This window comes from Acomys minous, assembly GCF_964271855.1.
Source record: "Acomys minous genome assembly, chromosome: 4".
NCBI classification, from domain to species: domain Eukaryota; kingdom Metazoa; phylum Chordata; class Mammalia; order Rodentia; family Muridae; genus Acomys; species Acomys minous.
Genome location: NC_140486.1, coordinates 131,775,457 through 131,799,351, shown reverse-complemented (window position 1 = coordinate 131,799,351; position 23,895 = coordinate 131,775,457). Strand labels below are relative to the sequence as shown.

Genomic DNA, 23,895 nt, shown 5'->3' with positions numbered 1-23,895 from the left:
TTCCCAGAACCTTAGGTCTCTACATTTTTATGTTTTCCCTTCAGAGATAGATTAGAGTTAGAAGGACTACAGATGTGCAAATATACTCTAGACAGACACAGAAAAGGCAGTAATGGTGATTTCATGACTTTTTCCCTCTAAAATTTCAAGGGCAAAGAGAGAGAGAGAGATGTTGAATTTTTTTGTTTGTTTGTTTGTTTTTTAGTTTTTTGAGACAGGGTTTCCCTGTGTAGGGTTACGGTTAGGGTTAGGGACTCACTTTGTAGACTAGGCTGGCCTCGAACTCACATCGATCTGCATGCCTCTACATCCTGAGTACTGGGATTAAAGGTGTGTGCCACCACCGCCCGGCTGATATGTTGATATTTTTAAAAACCCTTCATGGCTAAAATAGTGTTTGAAATTTAGGCAGTCTAGATAAATCAATCTCTGTCTCTCTCCTTCTCTCTCTCTCTCTCTCTCTCTCTCTCTCTCTCTCTCTCTCTCTCTCTCTCTCTCTCTCACTTTGTGTTAGGAATTAAGCCCAGGGTCTTGAGCACATAGACAAATATATAAATTGTTTTGATACGTTTTGTATTCAAGTCCTCTTAGACTATAACGGGAAATGGACAGTTCTCCACAGGGGACCCTGGGCTATTCTGATGCAGAACCTGAGGCACTCTCACTGTGAGAGCTCTGTGTACTTACTGCAGGCAGATTCCAGCAGCTGAGGAAACCCTGAACTCACCAAATATGTTCTCATCGTGTGGGCATTTGGTGGAGAGTGAGACAGAATAAGGGACCCTGGGGCACTTATATTTAACTATGCTCACTGAGGCAAATGTGTGCAAAGAGGTGGCTCTTGTTTGAATGAGTGGAAAGCTCTCACTAGTGAGGTGGACACAGTATAAACTGTAAAATAATAATAATAATAATAAACAAAGCAAAAATGTAGCCTTAACTTTATAGTTGTTGAATTAATCAAATTGTATTTTTCATAAGACAATTTCATAAACTCCAGCACATGGACTCCCAGGAGGCAACGTGTAGACTGAGAATCCCTGGGTGTCCATGGTGATGAAGGACGCCAACAAGAGGAGGCTGTGAGGGAACTCTCTATACCTAATTTTCTCCTGAAGAGTTGTGCTATTCTAAAAGAAAATAATATTTTTAAAGTACCTGGTGTGGAGAACTCCTGACAAGAAGGTGACCCCTGCGAGTGGTTATCTCTTGGGACTATCAAGAGGCCAGTTAAGACTAGTCAAACCTTGGTCATTGCCTAATTTGTTTCAAAACTGGTCAGACATGCTAGAGAGAAGGCTATGCCATCAGGAACACTCACTGCCAACCAGGTGGTGGCAGCGCACACCTTTAATCCCCACACTCAGGAGGCAGAGGCTGTCAGACCTCTGAGTTTGAGACTAGCCTGTTCTACAGCGCTAGTGCCAGGAGAGCCAGGGCCACACAGAGAAACCTTGTCTCGGGAAACAAAAACACAAACGAAGAGCACCTAGGCCTCTCACAGGACACGCAGCTGCTGGCTCACTACCACCTGCCACTCTAGCTCAGGAGGCCTCTGCCCTCTGCCCTCCGGCCTCTGCCCTCGGGCCTCTGAGAGCACCTGTGTGCATGTGGCACTTACAGACTTATGGAAGCACAAACACACAAGGAGTAACTAATCTTTTTTTTTTACATCAAAAGCAGAACGTGGGCCAAACATACACAGTACAGGAAGTAAGTAGCACTGTACAAGAAAATAAGGGTCAAAGGTTTTTTTGTTTTTGTTTTTGTTTTTCCAAGACAGGGTTTCTCTGTGTAGCCTTAGCTGTTCTGGACTCACTTTGTAGACCAGGCTGGCCTTGAACTCACAGCGATCCACCTGCCTCTGCCTCCCGAGTGCTGGGATTAAAGGCGTGCGCCACCACACCCGGGTCAAGGGTTTACAGGGTGCACAGGGCCCAGTTTCTGAGTGTGTGTGTGTGTGTGTGTGTGTGTGTGTGTGTGTGTGTGTGTATGTGTGTTCACTGTGTTATGTGTGCAGGGTGGGCTACTGCCATTGATCTTCTGGTGTGATCACATGGAAGTGGCACACGGCCTCCTTACTCTTCTACCCAAGGTGACAGCTAGCTCACGTCTACGGAACAGTTCTGAAGCTAAAGGTTAGAACCTTCAAGTTGAGCTTGTGGATTGCTTACCAACTGGAAGCCAGAGTGCAATCTGTCCCTGGCTGGCCGTTCCAGCAAAAGGACTGCATTTTATACTGCAGGTCACAGAGTACAGCCTGTTCTGATACCCGTCTAAGTTCAGAGCGGTATTTATTTGCCTCTACCTCTTTACTCTATTTGTCTACAAAATAAGCCGTGATATTGAGTGTATTGCTGCCTTCTTTATTTTGAGTACAATGGTATTTTCTCATTACTCTTCTTTTTTTTTTTACTCTATTTCTTTCATTATTGTTTCTACAAATTTCTCAAGCTCATTTTTTAATGTTTGATTGCAATAGAAGTTATGACGCTCTATTATTTTTGTTTGCTCCTTTTGTCCTGTAAGACAAATATGAACTTATTACATAGGACATACCCTAAATGAGATTACCCTAGTCTCACAGGTAAATCATAGCAGCTGAGTTTTGTTTTTTATTTCTTTGGTTCCTTGGTTTGTTTTTGTTTTGTTTTGTTTTGTTTTTGTTTTTTTAGTTTTTCAAGACAGGCTTCTCTGTGTAGCCTTGGCTGTTGTGGACTCACTTTGTAGACCAGGCTGGCCTTGAATTCACAAAAATCTGCCTGCCTCTGCCTCCCAAGTGCTGGGATTAAAGGTGTGCGCCACCATGCTTGGCAGAGCTGAGTTTTAATAGTTAAATTAGACTCTAAAGATTTGTGGCAACTACTAGCTCCCATTTATTACTTTATATTAAGGACTATGTTGTTATATATTGTACAATATTATATAGGAAATACAAAATTGCAACATTTTTATCCTTTCTAAAGCTTATTTGTTTGTTGGTTTGCAAGTTTGTTTGTTTGTTTGTTTGTTTCTTTTAATCTGAGACAAGGTCTCACTAAGTCCTGGAACTCACTGTGTAGACCAGGCTAGCCTAGAACTCACAGAGATCTGCCTGCCTCTGCCTCCTGACTGCTGTAATAAAGGCGGGCACCACCACAACTAGCTGAGTCACTGTTTCTTGCAGAGTGTGTGAAGTAGATGTTAAATAACCATTTGAACAGATGACAGCTATGCCAAGGTATTTACTGACTGGTTGACTGAGCCAGGGTCCTGCTCCATAGCTGAGGCTGGCCCAGGCTCATGGTGGCCCTCCTAGTTACAGGACCATGCAACTATGCCCAGCTTCCAAGTTATTTACTGAAGCCAGAAAACAAACCAAACAAGGCGGGGACAGTACCTGAGAAAAACACTGGAGACTAACCTCTGTCCTCAACTCACATGCACTTATGTGCAGCCGTGCCACCCCTCAACACACACACACACACACACACACACACACACTTAAGCACACATTGGCAAATATTTTTTAAAAATCTCTCAACAAAATGGGGCAAAAAAAGAGACTTGCTCAACCTAATAAGAACCCACAACTCTGTCTGAAGCGTGTACGGCTGACAGCACGCCTCATGCTTCACTTCTTCCACTCTTACTTGGGGTCCAGGGACTCAAGCTCACAGCTCTCCCCGTGCAGCAGTGAGCACCTTCAACCACGGGGGTCTCGCAGTCCTATCACAGTTCTTCGTGCGTTTTGTTTGTTTGTTTGTTTGTTTGTTTTCAAGACCTGGTTTCTTTCTTTGGCCCTGTCTGTACTAGAACTCACTCGTAGACCAGGCTGTCCTTAAATTCAGAAATCTGCCTGCCTCTGCCTCCCGATGGCTGGGATTGAAAATGTGTGCAGCCACACCCAGCGTGGTCCATTTAAAGCAGGAACTAGAGCACTTGCTCCTTGTCTTCTAGGCAGAATCAAGGGATGCGTTGTCTAAGACTGTCTCCTCTGGACTGAATTTTTCTGTCTTTGTACGAGTCGCGTTGACACATCCCAGCTCGCAGTGTAGTGGTCCTGTAGTTGACTAGATGTGACATCCCCATTTACTTGCTCATTCCCAGAGAGAGCTGGGAGAAGGCCAGGCCTTTTGAGACAGCTCCCGCAGGTTCCCCACTGTCTGGTCAGCAGGCCGGAGCTGACAGACAGACCTAACATTTAACCCAGGCACAGAGACCAAACTCAAGTCAGCAGGTGTGGCAAAAGCACATTTACTCTAAGAGCCATATTGCCAGCCCTCTTCTGGTATTTAAGTACCAACAAAATGACATCATATTTCTTCCTATATAGTTGAGGATCAGAGGAAAATGGAACATAAACAGAAAAGCCAGAGGGTCAGGAAGAATGGGCTGGGGATACAGCTCAGTATGTAAAGCGCTTCCTATGAAAGTGCGGCCATGTGAGTATGTAAGAGTCCCAACACCCGTATGGAGAGCTGAATGTGCTAACGCTGGAAACACCTGTGGTTTCCGCACTGGGCGATGGCGCCGAGAAGACCCCGGCATCTTGCTGTCCAGCTAAATCCAGCTGAATTCTAAAGACCCTGGGTCAGTGAGCGTGCTGGTCTCAAAAACACGGAGAGTAACGGAGGAGGGCACGTGCATTAGCCTCTGGCTGCCATGCATGCACGCACACACACGGGCACACACATCGTCTTTGCATTCCTCCTTGATAACATGTATTGTTATATAAAACAGCAATCTTGCTATTCTGGCAGGGTTTGTGCTGTTTTTAGACTCTTTTTTTCTCTCTCAATATAACCATGAATTAAAGGCATTTAATGTGTTTTATGACACAGCCAGTAACCAGTCTGTGCTACAGCCACGCTGACTCCAAGCAAGACTCACTAAGGTCAGCCAAGCCCTGAGCGCATCTAAATCTCCACACTTTCCACCTTAACACTGGGCATCAAACTACAAAGTCGGGCTGAAAATAGACCTAGTGCGTACATCCACTGCGGAGGGGTGCCTCTCCAGAGCAAGGGGCCATTATCAGCAACACTGCTCACAACCCGGAGAGAGACAGCCCACTTAGCAGGAAAATCCTTCCATTCTGAATGGACTTAAAAACAGCCTAAAGCATGATTGAGCCAGGAACCCTGCACCTGTTGCTCCTAGCTCTGAAGAAGACGCCTGGGATGGCTCCAAGGGCAGGCTTCTTTCTCTTTACACTGCACAGTATGGAGAGAAGAAGGCAGCACTGGCATTTTCTCCCAGCATGCTCTGCTTCTAGCTCATCTGGATCTTGCCAAGAATCTTGAAGTCACTCTTGTTTGAACATAGCAAGTCACTGATAAATACCAGCCTGCACACACAGGAGGGACAGGTGCACGATGTGGGACACAGGGAAAGGCCTACAGCGTGTTTCCTATATGAAGTTTGTCTAAGGCTGCCTGGCAAGATCCCCGCTCCCTCCAAAAAAGCCAGTCCAATTACTAATACTTGAGATGATGTATCAGATTATAAATAAATAGGATACTGCACAGAGCAGTCTAGATAATGTAAAGCAGTCCACATAAAGTTAAAGTGGTTTGAGCATAAAAGTTTGCAAAGGAGCTAAGGAAATAAAAATCATTTAAAAATATAAATGTAGAATACCCTGTCAATTCTTCCATCTTGGGAAAATAAAACAAATATATGAGAAACAAGCTGACAACTTTGTGATCATAAAAACAACATCTTCTGTAGACCCAGGGCAGTCAGTCCAGGTAAACAGATATTTAACATCTAATTCTCCTTGCAGCAAGACAGCTGCTTTCCTAAATGAAGCTCTTGAATATAGCTATGGAACATTCTTCAAGAGACCACACTGATGCTGTCACACACACACAGCATGTGGTGTTAATTCCTCCCAACTTTCCTGTGGAAGGTGAGTCACTCGAAGTAAGTGCTAAAAGAAATAGATTCTCCTCAGCGACAATATTTCCATTTTTACAGCCAACGCGAGATCCTTACAAATATCCCGTGGCAGAATATGACCTATGAAAGTGAGACGGCAAGGTGATCCTGCCCCGTTCTAGGTGGAATTTCAGAGTGCTGCCATTGTACATTCCAGGCAAACCCCAGCCGACTCCGGCTCCCTCGCGGAACCTGCCAGATGCTCCCTTGAGGTCACTGGCACCGACATGACAACTGTAGGTCATGGATTTAGGGACTTCTGCCTTCTCCGCATGATTCACGAGCCACTGCATTATTTGCATAACCAGAAAGAGAGACTTTTTTCCAGTTGCCTCAACATATATTTTATATCTAAATCTTAGAAGACTTAACATTTTACTACAAAAATAAGTTTATTAATAAAAAAAAATGCCACCTAAACCACATGCCTTAGAGAAGAGGGTTAGAGGCAGTGAGTGGTTGCAGATCACACAACCCACGTATGTCTACACTGTAAAGATCACTGCAGACTATAAATAGACTTATTAAAAATTGCATATATCTTGTAGGTTTCTAGGACCCTCTGGATCCTTCTATTTCCCCATTCTCCCATACTTCTCTCACCTAGAGTCCCAATAGGATGTCCTCCCCTCTGTCCCACTTTCCTGGTAGGTGAAGACTTTCATGGGACATGCCCCTTGGGCTAGTGTCCAGATATAAGCGAGTATATACTATTTGAGTCTTTCTGCTTCTGGGTGAACTCACTCATTATGATCATTTCTAGTTTAATCCATTTGTCCATAAATTTCGGGAATTCCTTGCTTTTAATAGCTGAGTAGTATTCCATAGTGTAAATGTACCACAGTTTCTGTATCCATTCTTCTACTGAGGGACACTTAGGCTGTTTCCATGTTCTGGCTATTATGGATCTAGCCAATGGACAGGACATTCTCCACCGTTGAGTGGAGAGTGGGGACTGACTTTCACGTGAACTCTGGTGCCCCATATTTGACCACATCCCCTTGATGGGGAGGCCTAGTGGCACTCAGGGGAAAGAAAGCAGGCTACCAAGAAGAGACTTTATACCCTATGACCATATACAGGGGGAGGAGGTCCCCGTTAGCCACAGACATAGGGGAGAGGAATAGAGTGAAAGTGGGAGGGAGGGAGGAATAGGAGGATAGAAGGGATGGGATAACAATTGAGATGTAATATGAATGAATTAATAAATAAATAAAATTTTGAAAATTATATATATCTTACATGTGTATTTTTTAAAGTTCCTATAAAATGTTTTATTTTGCCAGGTGCAGCGGCACACATCTTTAATCCCAGCACTAGGGGAGGCAGAGGCAGGCAGATCTCTTTGAATTCGAGGCCAGCCTGGTCTACAAAATGAGTCCAGGACAGCCAGGGCTACACAGAGAAACCCTATCTCAAAAAACCAACCAACCAACCAAACAAACAAACAAACAAAAAACCCCAAGAAACAAAAAACAAACTAAAAAAAGTTTTTATTCTTAAGAGTGGTAAAATAAAAATGGCCTCAGTCTGAGGAGACAAACCTCCGCCCAGCACAGTGGGCTGGACAAGCACGCACGGCTAAGCCGTGTGCAGGATGCTGGGACGTCTCCAGGGAAGCCCCCATCGCACAGCGTCATAGCGACCGCTGTAGTGACTGAAGACCTACTCTAACACTGCGGCCCTACACTGACCCCTGCTGAGGGCGGAGGAAACACAGAACGGGGAGTAGAGGAAGATAGTTACAGAGACCAGCCGAGACCACGTGACCAGCTGCAGAAACGAGGATCACAACCGACATGAGTGTTTCTGTCATATTTTTAAGAAAGTCTTTGCATAGATATCTGTGTTTTCTTTCCTCAGTTTCTGTACCAGGTAATGATGAATGTGTAAGTACAACATCAACTAAGAGAAGATTAGTGGTTATCACATTTAGGTTTGGGACGTTAAAAGGATGTCCGTCACGGTGCATCGCCACTTCCTCTAAAACTGACAAAGCGCTTGCAGTTACTGTACCATGTTAGGCACAACCCTGACCTGGTCAGATACATAGCGCATTTGCAATTGTGTGTGGGACAGTTGCACTGTGTCAGGTGTAATTACGGTTATTGTCTTCATTTGGAAATTAAGTTTGACATACGGAGATAAGACTGTGTGTCAAGCTGACAAGGGGGAGACTTGCGGTGGCTTTTCCTGGTTGTCAACTTTACCACACCTAGATTTTACCTAAAACCCAAGTTGTTGGGTACACCTGTGAGGGATTTTTTTTCTCTTAATTAAATCATTTGAAGTGGGAAGACTTTTCACCTGGATCTTCTGCAGTGGGAGACCTGTCAGCGGCTCTGCTACTTTGTGAGGTCTTCTTCCTTCCACTGTTCTTCCCCCTTTTCTCCCCCCCCTTTCAACCCATGACGCCAGACGGGAGAGGAAAAGGGATGGAGAGGAGAGGAAAGAGATGCCTGAATAAAGTCAGGCGTCGGGAAGGGGGTGACATTATTGTTAGACCACTTCCTGCTGGTTAGGACGTCGAGCTATCTTGGAGCAAGTTTGATCTTTGACATCAGGATATGTAATTTCTTCGTATTATTGTCTCTTTTTTCTGCACAGGATTACTTCACAAACAAAGACCAATAGCAGCCAACCAACAACCCACCCCACCTCTCGGGCCTCTGAAAAGTCCCTAGAATTCCAAACATGACACAATTGCAGAACTATCTGCAGCTGGCAAAATCACACCCTTGCTAGAGCAGGAGGCAAATCCTAGTCAGCTGCCGTGAAGCAGCCCCATAGCCCACAGCTGGGGTTAAATGAAAACATATTGCTATAATGCTTGTTTCTGTGTTTTTTGTTTTGTTTTGTTTTGTTTTGTTTTTTTAAGAAACAAAACTTCCAAAATTGTCACTACAAAGGCCCACCCTTAACCTGGGCCAACCTTCCGCTGGCAGCCTATATAAAGGGAGTGGAAGGAGGAAGCTCTCCCTCCCTGCCTGCTTGCCCTCCCTCTCACAGCGAAGCCCATCCTTACACCCGCATTAGAGGCCACTTCTTCAGGAGTTGGGTGCACACTGAGGACCAGCTGAGACATCAGCCTTGCAGACTGAACAACTACTGGGTTCTTGGACCTTCCACTGGTAACATCCACTGTAGCCCTGCTAAACCACAGCCTATATCTCACATCTGCATGTCTATATATGTTTGTTAAATAAGGTGAGTATGTGTGTGTGTGTAGGCACGCACACGCATGTGAGTGCGTATGTGAGCGTGTGCTCGTGTGTATGTGAGTGTGTGTGTGTGTGTGTGTGCGCGTGTGTGCGTGCGTGTGTATGTGTGGAATGGACTGTCTCGGGAGCTGCAGCACTGGCTTTATCATCGCAAGCACGACTGCCCTCGCAAGGACTCACGTTCTGTTCGCAGCTCTCACTGTGTGGTTTACAACAACCACCTGAAACTCCAGCTCCAGGGGCTCTAACGCTCTCGCTGGGCTCTGTGGGCACCTGCATGCCATGGACATGTAAACTCCTGCAGACACACACACACACACACACACACACACACACACACACACACACACACACAATTTGAATTAATGACTCCTAAACTTCCCGCTCTCACTTATAAGACCTCAGTCAGAAAAGCAGCTTTAACTCCCACCCCAGCAAAGAGATCTAAACGGGAAATTTCTAGATATAATAGTTACATTTATGTTAACTTTACTGTCTCCAAGGAAACGAGAGTCTGGGCTTGCTTTGCGGAACAGCCCTTCGTCTGTGCCTTACTCTACACGGCACCTTACGTAACTTTCTTGTTTAAGGGTACGGTCTTCCTCACTGTGTCTGGTCAACAGTCTATGTGGCACAATGTGTGCTTGCTCCTATTTTCTTAGGCTCACTGAGAGAGGGCCATGCTTCTATATACAATATTCCACATAGAGAAAATATGTGTTGCTTGAACAATGGCCCAGTTTTCAGATGTTGAAAAATTCCAATGCATCTCTGCTACAGTTTAGTTCCTTGGAACCTGTAAATTTTAAATTCTGTATTGGCTTGCAACCTAAGCAGAGACATTACAAGAGCCAAAACATTTTCTGGCTCTGTTGCTGCCAGAATAACCAAAATGTCCTGCTTCTAGAAGTATCACCATAGCGGATGACACAAGAAAGCCCCTCCAGTGAGGCTCTGGAGCTCTGATAATCTCAACTAGACAGCGAAGGGGTAAAGGCAAGACGCAGCGCTCAGGCCTCCATCAACAGCCCATCTAACGGGGTTGCCACATGTACAGGAAACACGATTATTTAGAACACGTGCCCAAGGTTGGAAGGCTGCTCCTGACATACCCGTAGGAATAGCCATGATCATATGCGGAGGCTGTCTTCCGGCTGACTTCAGACCCTTGAGAATACTGAGACGCTCCAAGGTGGTAGGCCTGAGTGGCCTGCTGCTGGTAGGAGGCGGCAGATGCTTGGCTAAAGGCCTCTGACTCCTGGCGGCGTGCTGCGGAGGACCGGCTGCTGTAGGCGGTGGAGCCATGGGTGTAGATGGCGGAGCGCTGCTTCTGCTGCTGTTGGTAGTGGCTCATGGTGCTGCGAAGGTCCTTGTTGCGGTAGCTGAGGTCATAGTGCTGGTGGGACTTCTGATAAAAAGGCAAAGCCATCGTGCGCCCCAGAGGGGAGGAGGCAACCTGCAAGGAAACGGTTCTTTACTGAGCAATCCCAAAGAACAATCATCTCGACCAGTGTATAAAAACACAGGCTGCAGTCACCCTGCGCAGTGACTGGGAAAGGATGGAAGTTCAGCTCAGCTGGGCAGTCACAAACCCCCTTTTCGGTGGCTCACACATGCACCCCTGCCATTACGCATTTTTTTGTTTTTTGTTTTTGTTTGTTTGTTTGTTTTGAGAAAGGGTTTCTCTGTAGCCCTGGTTGTCCTGAACTAACTTTGTATACCAGGCTGGCCTCGAACTCACAGCGATCCACCTGCCTCTGCCTCCCAAGTGCTGGGATTAAAGGCGTGCACCATCATGCCCGGCTGCATTCTTTTCTTAATTTTTTTTTTCTCTGGCCATTGTACTTTTCTCCCAAACATTCTGCAATGCCCATTTCTAATATTTTAGCATTCTCCTCTGATGCATGTTTCTTTTAGGAGAATGTAGAATCATGGGAAGTAATGTGGCATTCATTTAAGAAATAGTGAGCACCTACTGTGAGCTCCAGCACAAGTACAGGGGTGAAAAAAACAGCAAAACAAAACCAAACAAGAAAACATCCTACTCCACCTGTCCAATGCAGGACTGAGTGTTCTTTAGGAGATTGGCAACAGTGAGAGTTAGTAGTTGTGAAGTATATTGAAATGTACCTAGGACCATGGAGTAAAGTAAAAGAAGGGGTGCAACTTAAAGCACCCTCATCAGAGCCTGCTTCAAAGGAGGACCCATGCATGCAAAAGCAGCAGGTGGAGGACTCATGCATGCAAAAGCAGCAGATGGAGGACCCATGCATTCAAAAGCAGCAGGTGGAGGACCCACGCATGCAAAAGCAGCAGGTGGAGGGCCCATGCATGCAAAAGCAGCAGGTGGAGGGCCATGCATGCAAAAGTAGCAGGTGGAGGGCCCACGCATGCAAAAGCAGCAGGTGGAGGACCCACGCATGCAAAAGCAGCAGGTGGAGGACCCACGAATGCAAAAGCAGCAGGTGGAGGACCCACGCATGTAAAAGCAGCAGGGGGAGGACCCATGCATGTAAAAGCAGCAGGTGGAGGACCCATGCATGTAAAAGCAGCAGGGGAAGGACCCATGCATGCAAAAGCAGCAGATGAAGAGCAAACATATCAGTCTCCATACAGAGCTGAGGACAGTGGGGCTTGAAGCGGGCGGAGAAGGTACAAATGATGTCAGAGAGGTGAAGGGCAGGCAAGAGAGAAAGGGCTGATATTATAGGGTCCTAGACGAGATACTAAGGGCTTGACTTTTTACTCAGAGCTGAGAAGCCACTGGAAGACTCTGCACTGTCAATCCCTTGTTCATGTCTGAAGAATAGATTGTTAAAAGAAAGCTATGGGATCAATATGAGGGCTCTCCTGGGCTGGATTATGCCCCTTTCCCCCAGACTGATAGGCCAAAATGTCTCCAATCCTAGTAGATAGGACTGAATTTGAAAACTGGTTCCTTGAAGAGAAAATTAAACTAAAATGAGCTCATACTAACATAGCTGGTATCCCTAGAATAAAATTAGGACAGTGTCTGTCTGCACACAAGACAGAACCATGTGGAAGCACTGGCGAGCTGGGCCATCTGCAAGCTGTCAGAAGCTTATTGTTGTTTTCCCTTTGTTGTTATCGTATGTGTCTTGATGTTTTGCCTGCAAGTGATGTTTGTGCACTCCACGTGTGCCTGGTACCTGTGGCGGAGGGAGGAGTGTGTCAGATCCTCTGGGACTAAAGTGACAAATGGCAGTGAGCTGCCATGGAGGTGTTGGGAAGTGAAGCCGGGTCCTCTAGATGAGCAGTCTTATCTTAAAAAAGACAAGTCCAAATCTAACAGCCCTTGCCCTTGGGTTTCCAGGCTCCAGAACTGAAGGAAACACATGTCTGTGGCTTAAGCCATCTAGCCCTTGGCACTATCTTCCATGGGCTCTGCGGACGGTTTGAAGGTGCAGCCAATGGCACTCACTGGACGCTCTGAGCTGCAGCACGAAGGAAAAAGAAATGGTGCCAGGGTTTTTGCCTGACTAACTAGCAGGCTGAGGTTGCTATTACCTGAGACAAGGGAGAAAAGAAAACATCATTTTGGTGGGGGTGGGGGGAGGGACAAGAGATGGTCTGCATTTGAGGTACCTGCTGCACCCTCCAGCCAGGTGTATGACTTTAAGTTGTACAGGATGAATGTGTACATCTTGGGGTCAACAGCATGAGGGTGAAACTGAAAACCAGGAAGATGGCTGGGATGGTGGGGCACACCTTTAACCCAGCACTCCGAGGCAGGTGGGTCTCTGAGCCTGAGGCCAGCTGGGTTTATGCAAATTCAGAGCAGCTAGGATTGCACAGCGACACCTTTCCCGGGCTGGGGAAGATGGGGAAAATGACAACAAACTGAAAAGCCCTAAGACTGAACTTGGGGCCTGGCACTTTTTATACATACACGTTCTTTTAAATCTTGCAAACACTTCAAAACAGCAACTTTCAAACCAAAAAAGTATTTATTCCATATAAAAACATGGAGATTTCCAGTCTCACTACATAAAGAAGAAAGGGTCGGGCCTCAGTGTGGCATGGTGAGCTTGCAACTGTGTGTGTGTTGGGGGGTGGGGGTGGGTGCATGTGTGTCAGCATGTACATGGAGGACACAGGACAAGTTGTCAGCATGTATGTGTGTCAGCACGTACATGGAGGACACAGGACAAGTTGTTAGCATGTATGTGTGTCAGCATGTACATGGAGGACATGTTAGCATATGTGTGTGTCAACATTTACATGGAGAACATGTTAGCATGTATGTGTGTCAGTATATATATGGAGGGTATGTTAGCATGTATGTGTGTCAACATGTACATGGAGGACACAGGACACGTTGTTAGCATCGGCTTTTTCCTCTATCGTGTGAGCTCTGGAGACTGAGCTCAGGCCCTCAGGCTCGGCGGGAAGGCCTTTACTCTCTGAGCCCCAACATTTACTTTTGTAAATAATGTGCTTCCTGAAAGGAAGACTATAGACCGCATGGCAACTAGGGTAAGTCATAACTCTATAGGCACCTCCCTAGGTTTTTAAAAAAACACTCTTATGCATAATATTCTAAAATATTTTCAGAACTATGAAAGAAGGCTGGTGAGATGGTTCAGAGGTTAAGAGCACTGGCTGCTCTTCCAAAGGTCTTGAGTTCAATTCCCAGCAAACACACAGTGGCTCACAGCCATCTATGATGAGATCTGGTTCCCTCTCCTGGTGGACAGGTATACATGCAGGCAGAACACTGTAAACATAATAAATAAATAAATCTTTTTTAAAAATTATTTTAAAACTATGTAAGAAAGTTGTTTCCAAGTAAAGGTTTTTCCCCCCCTAACCTTGTTTTGCTTAAAGCTTCTAAATAAGGAGTGGGTCTTTTTACTTTTTATTGTATTCAAAACTAAATTTTACTTAAGCCATTAAAAAAGTCAACATGAACTGCCTAAAGAAGAAAATCCAGCAAACTTCATTTAGAAATATGTAACTAGGTCCCATGGAAAATGCCAGTCTGTGTGGCATTTCCTGAGAGGAAGAAAGTAGCTGCTAGGAAGCAACTGTGTTTCAACCTTCAGTAGATTGCTTTTTCCATCACTAAAGTGCAGAGTTATACTTAATGAACACTATTAGAAAATGGTAACAGTATAAAATGGTTTAGAATACATTAACCTAGGATGGAATTAGGAGTCCGGAAGTGTTCTCTGTAGTGATGCCATCAGAGTAACCTACAAATAATGAGAGATCTTCCACTGTGTCACAGTACAAACTAACATCAGTCCCCAAATGTTCAAAATGTGACCATTCTCACAGAACAAACCCTCTAAGTGCCTTGTCCCACTTCTGTTTTCTACTCTTGATTATCTGCCCCAACTGTATTCATTTTATTAACACCTACTACTAAGTACATGGGGTCATGTGTTACAGGTAAACAGGCTTTGACTTTAAGTCTCCAGAGCTGACTGACGTCGGGAGCGAAGAAGGGACAACCATGTCCTTTTCTTAAGTAAGCCAGGCTCAGATGAACACAAAACAGTCAGAATTTGTTAGAAAAAAAAAGATGGGTTTGTTGTCCTCTGTGCCTCTGAAACCTCAATTCTCTTTCTAAAAAGAATTTGGGAGGTTAGGAAGAAATACAGACTCCTTAAACTGCACTCGGGCTGTGATACTCTTACGCCGGCAGCAGAGGCTAACAGCTGCTGAGAATTCCTTACAGAAAGCAAGAGCTTCGGGGCACCTGCCAAGCCTGCCATCATTCTAACACCCAGCCATTCTCAAGTCAGAAATATCACAATGCACTCGGGAGTTCATCCACACCGCTCTCATGGCACAATTCTTCTCTCTGTCTCTGTCTGTCTCTGTCTCTGTCTGTCTGCCTGTCTGTCACTCTGCAAAGTCCGTGGGTCATGAACTAGTGGCTTTAAGGAGAATTTGTACGCTTCTGGCCTAACTTGCACTCAGGGAGATCTGTAGGCATGCGGAGTAAAGAGCTGATCCTGCCCCTTATCCAGTCCAGATTTCGATCAAAATACTGAACTGTGACTCGGGCAGAGTTCTTGGGTTGAATCTGAGACAACTGTGATCTTACAGTTACAGGAACAGCAGCTTTACTCCGGAAATCGCCACCAGCCCAGGCAGGCACCCCGCTGCCCACCTCTCCCTCCCAGGAGTGCCCTCTGTTACTCCCCGCTGAGCTGTGAAGACGGACATAAACTACTGCGTACCTATGCCCCTGTGTCACACTTACCAGTTTCTGGGGCAGGGATACCAGGGGGATGTTCCGCCGCTGCTGTCAAGGAGCAGGAGGAGATAATGAAGACCCACTGAGGTTGAATCCAAGAGAAAGTTTAGAGGCAGGGCTAGAGGCAGGATTCTGGGTGCCAGTTCAAAAATAATGCATGTGGTCAGGCAGCAGAATGTCAGGGCCCTGCAGCCAGCCTTTTATGGCCAAGGAGGCGGATAAATATAGCCACACAAGGGGAGGGGAGCCCCAAACCCAGAGGAGAGAGAGGAGAGAGAGGAGAGAGAGGAGAGGAGAGGAGAGAGAGGAGCAGGAAGCTTCGTGGGCAGGGGGATTAGGTTGATGGTTCAATGAGTGTGGCCTGATTAAACCAAATAGAGCACTTATAATAGAGGACCAGATGGGCTGTGACTTAAATAGAGGGTTGTACAGACTATGTCCAAAATACCGTTATTGCTCTATATTTATACCTGCAGTGCAACAAGTGGCTTGTATTTGGGGCTAAAAAAACAGGTGTGGGAATCTGATCCTCAAAATGAACCTCATGGAATTTTAATGCCAAGATATAGCTTTGTGTGTGCTGTTGTTAACACATGTACTACAGAGCTAAAAGGCACCATGAAAGAAAGACCCCTAGGCTAGCTAAAGGTACTGTGTGGTGGTGTTTTCACTTCACAACGAACGCTCAGTGTTCGTCTCAGTGTAGGAAAATCTACAAAGTGAATCACGGCTCCAGGTGAAAATATTTAATTACGTTTTATTAGCAAAAGCCTTAGGAAGAGGAATTCATTGGTTTATCCTTCCACACTGAAGAGCTCGGTCAGCCCAGCTAAGGGACTCTGTGTGCTTCTCCCGGGGTGTAATGAAGAAGTGGCTCCACCTGACACACGGGCCCCGCCCCAGAATCCATGTGAAAAGAATCCTGGAGCAATGGTGCACATTTGTAATTACAGAATTCCTTGGAACAGTAACCCCAGGAGTCCTAGAGCAAGACAACGAGAGGATCACCGCAAAGCCGGGGCCCAACCGGCCTGGGGTGTTCAGAACAGCAAACAAGACCAACCACACAGCAGCTAAGTGACAGGAAGAACGGACTCCAGCAAGCTGTTCTCTGACCTAGATACACACACACACACACACACACACACACACACACACACACACACACGGCACACACATGGCACATACACTAACAATAAACAGAAAGTAATTGACTACAATCTGTAAACTTTAGAAACTATTTGCTTCAAGAATTCTAATTAGACACCACCCCACCCCATCCCCACAAAGGGCACAGAGACACCTTGTTGGTGTTGTTGTTATATCAGTCAGGAGAAGAGCAGGTGGCAGTCCTTTGTTCATTTTAGCTTGATGCCTAGCCTGGTGGCCAAAGCTGTTTTATGCCTAGGACTCAAAAAAAAAAAAAAAAAAAAAAAAGTCAAACCAAGGCCAGGCAGTGCAGCGCAGGAGGAGGAAGACAGAGCCCTGAGGACTGCCATGCCACCTGCAGACCTGCCCTCCAGTGCATGGCACGGGTGGGCCATAGACACCTGCTTGGCGCCATGCCACACAGCATGGATGGAGGATGTCACCCAGGTGCCTGCCAGCCTCGTGGCCCAGTCTGCAGCAGGAGCCACCACAATGTGTGACTATGCGGTGGTCAGATGGGAAAGAAAAGTGGAGCAGCTTAAGCATTGTGAAGACAGATGGCAAAGAGGGGTGGCCTGTGAGTGGCCAGCCCCACCACCTGGGCCATGGTGAGGCCCCAGTCTGAGCTGCAACCGAGGGCCGTGTCTGAGATGCAGCGGCAGAGGTCGGTGTAGATGCCAGTGGCTCATATTCCACTAAAGACCCTGGGGATGTCCCTGGCTGGGGGCAGCCACCAGGAACCTCGTGGATGGGGTGCTATGGGTGCCAGGGTGACGCCTTCCCCAGCTTGCCCCATGGCAGTTGGGAGAGCTAGTCTTCAGGGTCATGAGAGCCAGAGAGCTAGCCCTGCCCCTCGCCTGGGAAAGTGGGCCCTGCACCTCACCTCAGCAGCATAGTAATGCTGGCTCTGGTTGAAGGGGAGTGGGTGAGCTATCCCAGAGGACAAAATGAAGGAGAATTGGCCCTACCACTTGACTGGCATGAGGTGGCATGGGTGTAGAGGGGATGCCCTCTCCCTACCCGACCCCTTACCACCTGTACTAGCCAGAAAAGCTGGCCTTGGGGGAGCTATCACTGCCCCCTCACTGGCTGTAGTACTCAGGAGAGTGGGCCCTACACCTCTCAGCTGGTCAATACAAATACAGTACAGCTGGCCCTGATGGCGAAGGCATGACTGACCGAGCCAGCCCCAAGGGTGTGAGAGCAGGAGAGCTGACCCTGACTCCTCATAATGCTGGCACTGGGTGGCCTAACTGGAGAACTGACAGGAAAGAGAGCTCACCTGGTAGTGTGGGTAATGGAGATGTGGGTGCCTGCTGACCAGCTCAGCTACTACCAGGGCCAAATCCAGGGCTCTGAGTTGGGCCACCCCAAAATCTATATTATCTGCAAGTGGTTTAGACTTGTGAAAGAGCCAATCCTGATGACCCAAAGCTGCAGGATCTCCGTGACACAGGGCAACAACAGGGTAACTGGGAGGAATCCCAGTGAGGATGCAATATTGCTGGTGCCATGGAAGGCAGAGATCTTGACCCAGACCAATGACTCACTGCAGCAAACATTTGCAAGGGGAGATGCGTGGACAGAGGGACACACTGTGGGACACACTGTGACACACTACAGCTGCCATAATGAGATGGCTTCTATGGTTTTGTTGTGTGTGTGTGTGTGTGTGCGCGTGTGCATGTGTGTGTGTGTTTCATCGAGGGGAGGCTGTAAGCGCTAAGGATGGATGAGGGAAGGGAGAGCTGAGTGGGACTGGGGTGCACGATGTGAAACTCACAAAGAGGCAATAAAGAGTTTTGTTTTGTTTTTTAAATAATTCTGGCTAGTAGATTTGCCTCACATAGTTCCAGTACTAAAAGTCACTAGACTTTTAGTAGTTTATTGTGATCATATTGTCTAGAAAAATATTTAATTCTATCATTGCATTTCTCTGTATTCCAAAAGAGAGAGAGAGAGAGAGAGAGAGAGAGAGAGAGAGAGAGAGAGAGAGAGAGAGAGAGAGATCTAGCTAGTTTCTTTTCTTTTTTCTTTTCTTTTTTTTTTTTTTTTAAGATTTTATTTATTTATTTATTATTTATACTCTGCCCCCATGTGTGCCTGCATGCCAGAAGAGGGCACCAGATCTCATTAAAGATGATGGTTGTGAGCCACCATGTGGTTGCTGGGAATTGAACTCGGGACCTTTGGAAGAGCAGCCAGTGCTCTTAACCTCTGAGCCATCTCTCCAGCCCCTAGTTTCTTTTCTTAAGGTAATGACTGGTCTTAAGGTAGATATACAGATTTCTTTTAAAACTAGATATACAGTTTTTTCTTTAAATTAGAAAGATAGTAACAGACAAGTTGTATTTGGCCCCTAGCATTCTGCCAGCTCACTTTTGTTTTACGGTAGGGCATAAAGTAATTAGTAGCAGATCATTACTCTATGCATGGTGGGGGATGAACGAATTATCATTAAGGAATGAAAAGTAAAAAAACAAAACAAAAACAAAAACAAAACAAAAAAACAAAAAACAAATAAGAACTAAGTTTCACCTCAAGAAAGCTTTTTTCCTAGGTTATCAATTTTAATTCACAACTAAACCCCACATATCGACAACATGCAAAAAGAGAGAACCGCATCTACTCAGTTCAGTTCATAAAGCATTTATAGAAAGCCTCGTGGTGAGGGCAGTGCTGTGCGGCATCCTGCTAGCACAGGAGGAAGATAGGATTTCTGGTTAGAGCCTCACACAGCAGAACCTCACAGGATGCCTCCCGCCTTTACAAGGAGGGAATGAAGGGTGAGATCTGCTAGACTAGGAAGGGGGAAAAACACGCTGACATGGGGCCTGTGGTTAAAAATGCCCAAAGCTTAAGCCGTATCTCTCCAGTGAAAACCCTTTAAACCTAAGAAAAACCCTAGCTGTGCTGGGCATGGTGGCACACGCCTTTAATCCCAGCACGTGGGAGGCAGAGGCAGACAGATCTTTGTGAATTCAAGGCCAGCCTGGTCTACAAAGTGAGTCCAGGACAGGCAAGGCTACACAGAGAAACCCTGTCTCAAAAAAAAAAAAAAAAAAAAGAAAGAAAGAAAAGAAAAAAAAAAGAGAGAAAAATCTTAGCTGAATTGTTCAGTGAGCTCTTTTGAAGGCTTCAGTTAGAGTGTGTGTGCTCTCGGATGCATGTATATGTGTACGTGTGTATACATGTGGTGTGTGTGTGTGTGTGTGTGTGTGTGTGTGTGTGTGTGTGTGTGTGTGTGTAGGCGGGGGCTTAGGTATGTGATGTCTAGTCTTGCTGTTTACTGAATAACTTCAAGAACCATGTCACCACTCTGTATCTCCAGAGCTACATTGTCTCTCAAGCTGTCTCTGGGTTGATTTTCTGTGCTATCAAACCAGAAAGTGACTTTGACTCTGTGCTCACTCATAAACTGATCTGGAACAGTTGGTTCTGAGGAAGGAAACTGCTTGAGGTTGACACCTCTGAAGTGTTCCTTCATTGATTTCTTTTTTAAAGCGAATGTCCCTGAAAATAATCCAGAAATGTGTTTGTGTTACCACTTAAAGTACAGGGTTGTGAATGGGGGGGGGAGGGGTTAAAGAGGAGAGGAGACTGGGAAACAGTGAGAGAACAGGGCCTAGAATTCTTATCAGAAGCCAAATTTCACCTAGTTACTAAATGAACCAGTTCTGAACTAGATCTAGGTCTAAAATTAGAGCTCGTTATCTGAGCAGCAGCAAAACGAAGCCAGCAGTCTTCATCAGGCCCTGCAAGCTCCCTCCAAACCAGGCAGAAGGGAAGGTTTCTGGGTCAGTGATCCCGGAAAAGGGAAGGCCTGTGGTGGCACAGCACTAGCAGATAAGTGATAAGACAGAGTCCCAACATCCCCTCGGATCCTGTCTACCACCAAGTCCCTAGAGTAGACTCTAAGTCACCAGTAAGCGCATTTCATGGAGGCCTTGGTTTTCTGTGGAATGCTGTACTTGTGCACTTAAATACTAGTTTCTCTGTTTTTTCCTGTTGCCTGCATTCCCTTCTCTCACTTCTTTCCTCCATCACTGCAGGGAAGGCATGGTGATGGGCACATGAAACCACGGTCTGTTGGTTCTGTTTATTAACAATTAAACTTTATTATACAACCCAACTATCATATACAAGAAGGAAAAAAAGGTTAAAGGGACAGAATAGTAAACCTTCTGGAATCCGTTCCGCAGGACGGGTCCTTAGGTGTCTCTGTCCCGCGAGCTGGTCCGGTCCCTTCCTCTCTCCGCGCGCCCTGCTCGCCTTCACCTGTTGTTTTTTCTTTGCCCCACCTTCCCAGTCACAAGCAAAGGGCGGTCTCCTTCTCCCTTCGAGGGTCAGTTAGGAAAACAATAGCCACGGTGGGGTTCCCAGGTCGGCTTCCTGAATTCCAAGCCCAGGAAGGATCCAAACAGTCAGTCACAAGGTATTCATGGGGTGCCCCAAGGGTAAAGCCTGCTAAGACTGCTTCCACCTGTGACAAAGCTTAATCTTTCCCACAACGGTCACATTGTGTTCACAGACAGCAAGCAGAGAAATGCATGCTGGTACTCAGCTGGCTTTCTCCTTTTCACTCAGGCTGGGCCCCCATAGAATGGTGCCACCCACATTCATGGTGAGTCTTTCCTGCTCAGTTACACCTTTCTGGAAATACCCTTAAAGACACACCTGGAAGTGTGTCTCCATGGTGACTCTCATTCCTGTCAAGTCGACAACCAAGATTGACCATCACTCTCTCCAAGTCGGTCTGATGGGGGGAAACCTTGGTTGCTAAGGTGCATCCGGCCTACGGCTGTTGGCTAAGTCGGCAGAGGCTGCTAAAACACTTGTGTGCAGGCAGAGATGGTCAGTGGCACTAATGGAAACTCTTACTGATGCTGAGGCGAAAGAATGACCTTGGCTTCTGCTACCACCCTAGATCCAAATCCCAACCCCCACACATCTCTTCCCAGACTACATCTTCCAGAGGAGGGAGGTAAGAGATTATTGGAAAGGGGCAAGTCCCAGGCAAGCCTTAAGTACCTTTATCATAGCCTAAGATGATACCCGCGTGCACGCTGAGAGGATGAGGTAGCCGCACTGTGCTTCACTTGACCCACGGCCTGCTCTCGCCACGCCCCTCTGCCCCTCTGATGAGTGAGGGGCTCTGAACACTCAATTCTCTTGCTGCTGAACACTAAGAACAGTGAGTCTGAGAACTGTTGGCTCAGATTCTTTCCTTTTCTCTTTCTCCCTGCACCCCTTTCCTGTGGGTCTGACAGGGTCTTTGCTTGACTTGGCTGTAATGTTTCTCTCTCATTGGTAACTAATGTGTGTCAGCAGAAGGTGCGTTTGAATTTCCAGGGACAGAGAATTTGACAATGACAATTCACCACTGTTCCCACACAAAGGCATTAGCAACTAGACCCAAACTTCACTCGTGAGTCCACTTATTTTCCAGACTAACAGACACACTGTATATAATTTGTCAAAATTATTGAAGGCTGTGGCCCACTCAGGCACCAGCAGTAAGACCCGCTGTCAGAAAGCATGCCACTATGACGCGCTACAGCAGACCAGCTCTAAGGCCCAGGCAGGTTCGGGGCTGCAGCTGGGGGCCGAGGATGGGCATAAGCAGAATTCATTCCATCGTCTCCCCTTAGCTCCTCCCTGGGCCCCCGCGCTTTCCCAGCTACCCTCCTTAACGCAGGTTAGGGACCTGCACACTCCCCCAGTGCCACCCTCTCTGTTTCTATGCTTTGCCCCTTAGTTCCAACCACAGCAATTCTCCAAGCTCCGAGACCTAATGCCTCAGTCCTCTCAGTCTGCCTCGCCCGTGAACACTTCTTTCCTTGAGGGCTTCTTGTCATCCCTTTCAGAAAAATGTCCCCAATTCCACTAGGCTGTGGAATTTATCATATGGTATGTAAACAGTGTGTGTGTCTTTCTGTCTCCTGTACTGTGACTTACCTGCAGCCAGAAGCTGGTCTTTTCTAAGACTCTCGGCATCTAGCACAGCTCTTGACATCTAATGGGCATTTGGTAAGGAACTGGGGGCTACTAAGAGATGGAGAAGAAAGAACTATGAGGCAGCCAGGCCGGGACCAACAGATGAGCAAGAGATCAGAGCAGCTTTCAGCACCATCTACCCTGTGTTTGTCTTCAGAGCTGGCGATGGAGCCAGCGAGACCACTATGGCCTGAGCCTACGAGAGACAGATCCGTGGGGACAGAACGTAGGAGGGCTGCTCCAGGAGCTGGAGTGGTGTTTAATGGGTATACAGTTTTGTTTGGGGGAGGTGGAAAGTTCTAGAGATGAGCTGGAATGGCTTATTCAACGCCACAGAATGGTGTTCTGCAAATGGTTAAAGTGGGGCGGGGGGAGATGCGTGCTGACTCATAACCCCTGTACATGGCGAGTTCACCATCTCTCAGTCCTGGCTGCGGAGAGCCCCTCCCTCCCAACAGACTGACTTGCCTCTCTTGGATCAGAGAGTAAGGCAAGAAAGAACTGTGCTCCCCCCTAAAGGAGGCAACAGTTCCAGAGGGAACAACTGCTGCTCTGCAAAAAAAACGCAGCGATGGCCCCACATGGTGGCCCAGTCACTCACAATTCCAGTTCCAGCAGATCCAACACCCTCTTCTGAGCTCTAGGGCACACGCTACACATATATACATGCAAGCAAAACACTCACACATAAAATAAACTAAATAAGTATACAAAATTTTAAAAAGAAAATAATATTGACTAAACTTAAAAACCAGAAATTCTTCATTCATGTTAATACGCTGTTTATCGTCTATTGTAGCTCTGGTGCTCTAAACCTAATTACTGAACAAATTTATGTAAACATCCTCTTCATTTAAAAGACAAGAGCTCCTCCTATTCTCTTCCTCACTAATAGATTAACTCATTGTTACATCATACAGACCTCATCTACAAGGAATTAGCATTTATGTTGTTAAAGCCAAAGTGACAGAGCTGGAGTGCAGCTCAGTTGCTACAGTGCTTGTCTGAGGGGCTGGGGAGCCCTGGGTGGCGGGGGAGCCTGGAGTAAGAGAGGGTCAAGGTATGTGCAAACCCTAGAAATCTTGTCCTGAGGTTGGCGGAAGCAGGACTGCTTCTTCCCAGCCCCAGGGCTGTGTGACCTGGCCATGTAGCCCTGTGCCCAGACCCTTGGCCACCAGAGGAGGTCTTGTAGCCTGGTAGCCAGGTTAAACTTCATCTCCCCTTATAAGGTCATGTCTGAGCAGCACCTGAAATTCCTCCTCATGCAAATAAGGCATCCCCAGTGCCCCAACCAATGATGTGCACTCACCTTGAAAACCCCTACCCACTCCTCAAAGGTTTGGGTAGCCTTTAAACAAGCTGTCTAACTGAATCACA

At 46.6% G+C, this 23,895-nt stretch overlaps 1 protein-coding gene across 3 annotated transcripts in view; it reads right to left on the bottom strand.

Moving 5' to 3' along the window:
• MYOM1 (myomesin 1) overlaps nt 1-15,650 on the bottom strand; it is a 114,673-nt gene extending 99,023 nt beyond the window's left edge. For 2 of the 3 annotated variants that reach the window (XR_014778843.1, XM_084779908.1), the window contains exon 1: nt 10,256-10,599. Coding sequence is in view for 2 of the 3 variants with exons in the window: in XM_084779908.1 (XP_084636034.1) it covers nt 10,256-10,572 (317 nt within the window). In the remaining variant the exon portion in view is untranslated. Of the gene's footprint in view, nt 1-10,255; nt 10,600-15,378 lie in introns of those variants that run through there. The other variant, XM_084779907.1, reaches the window with a different exon arrangement.
• Between the last annotated feature and the right edge of the window lie 8,245 nt (nt 15,651-23,895).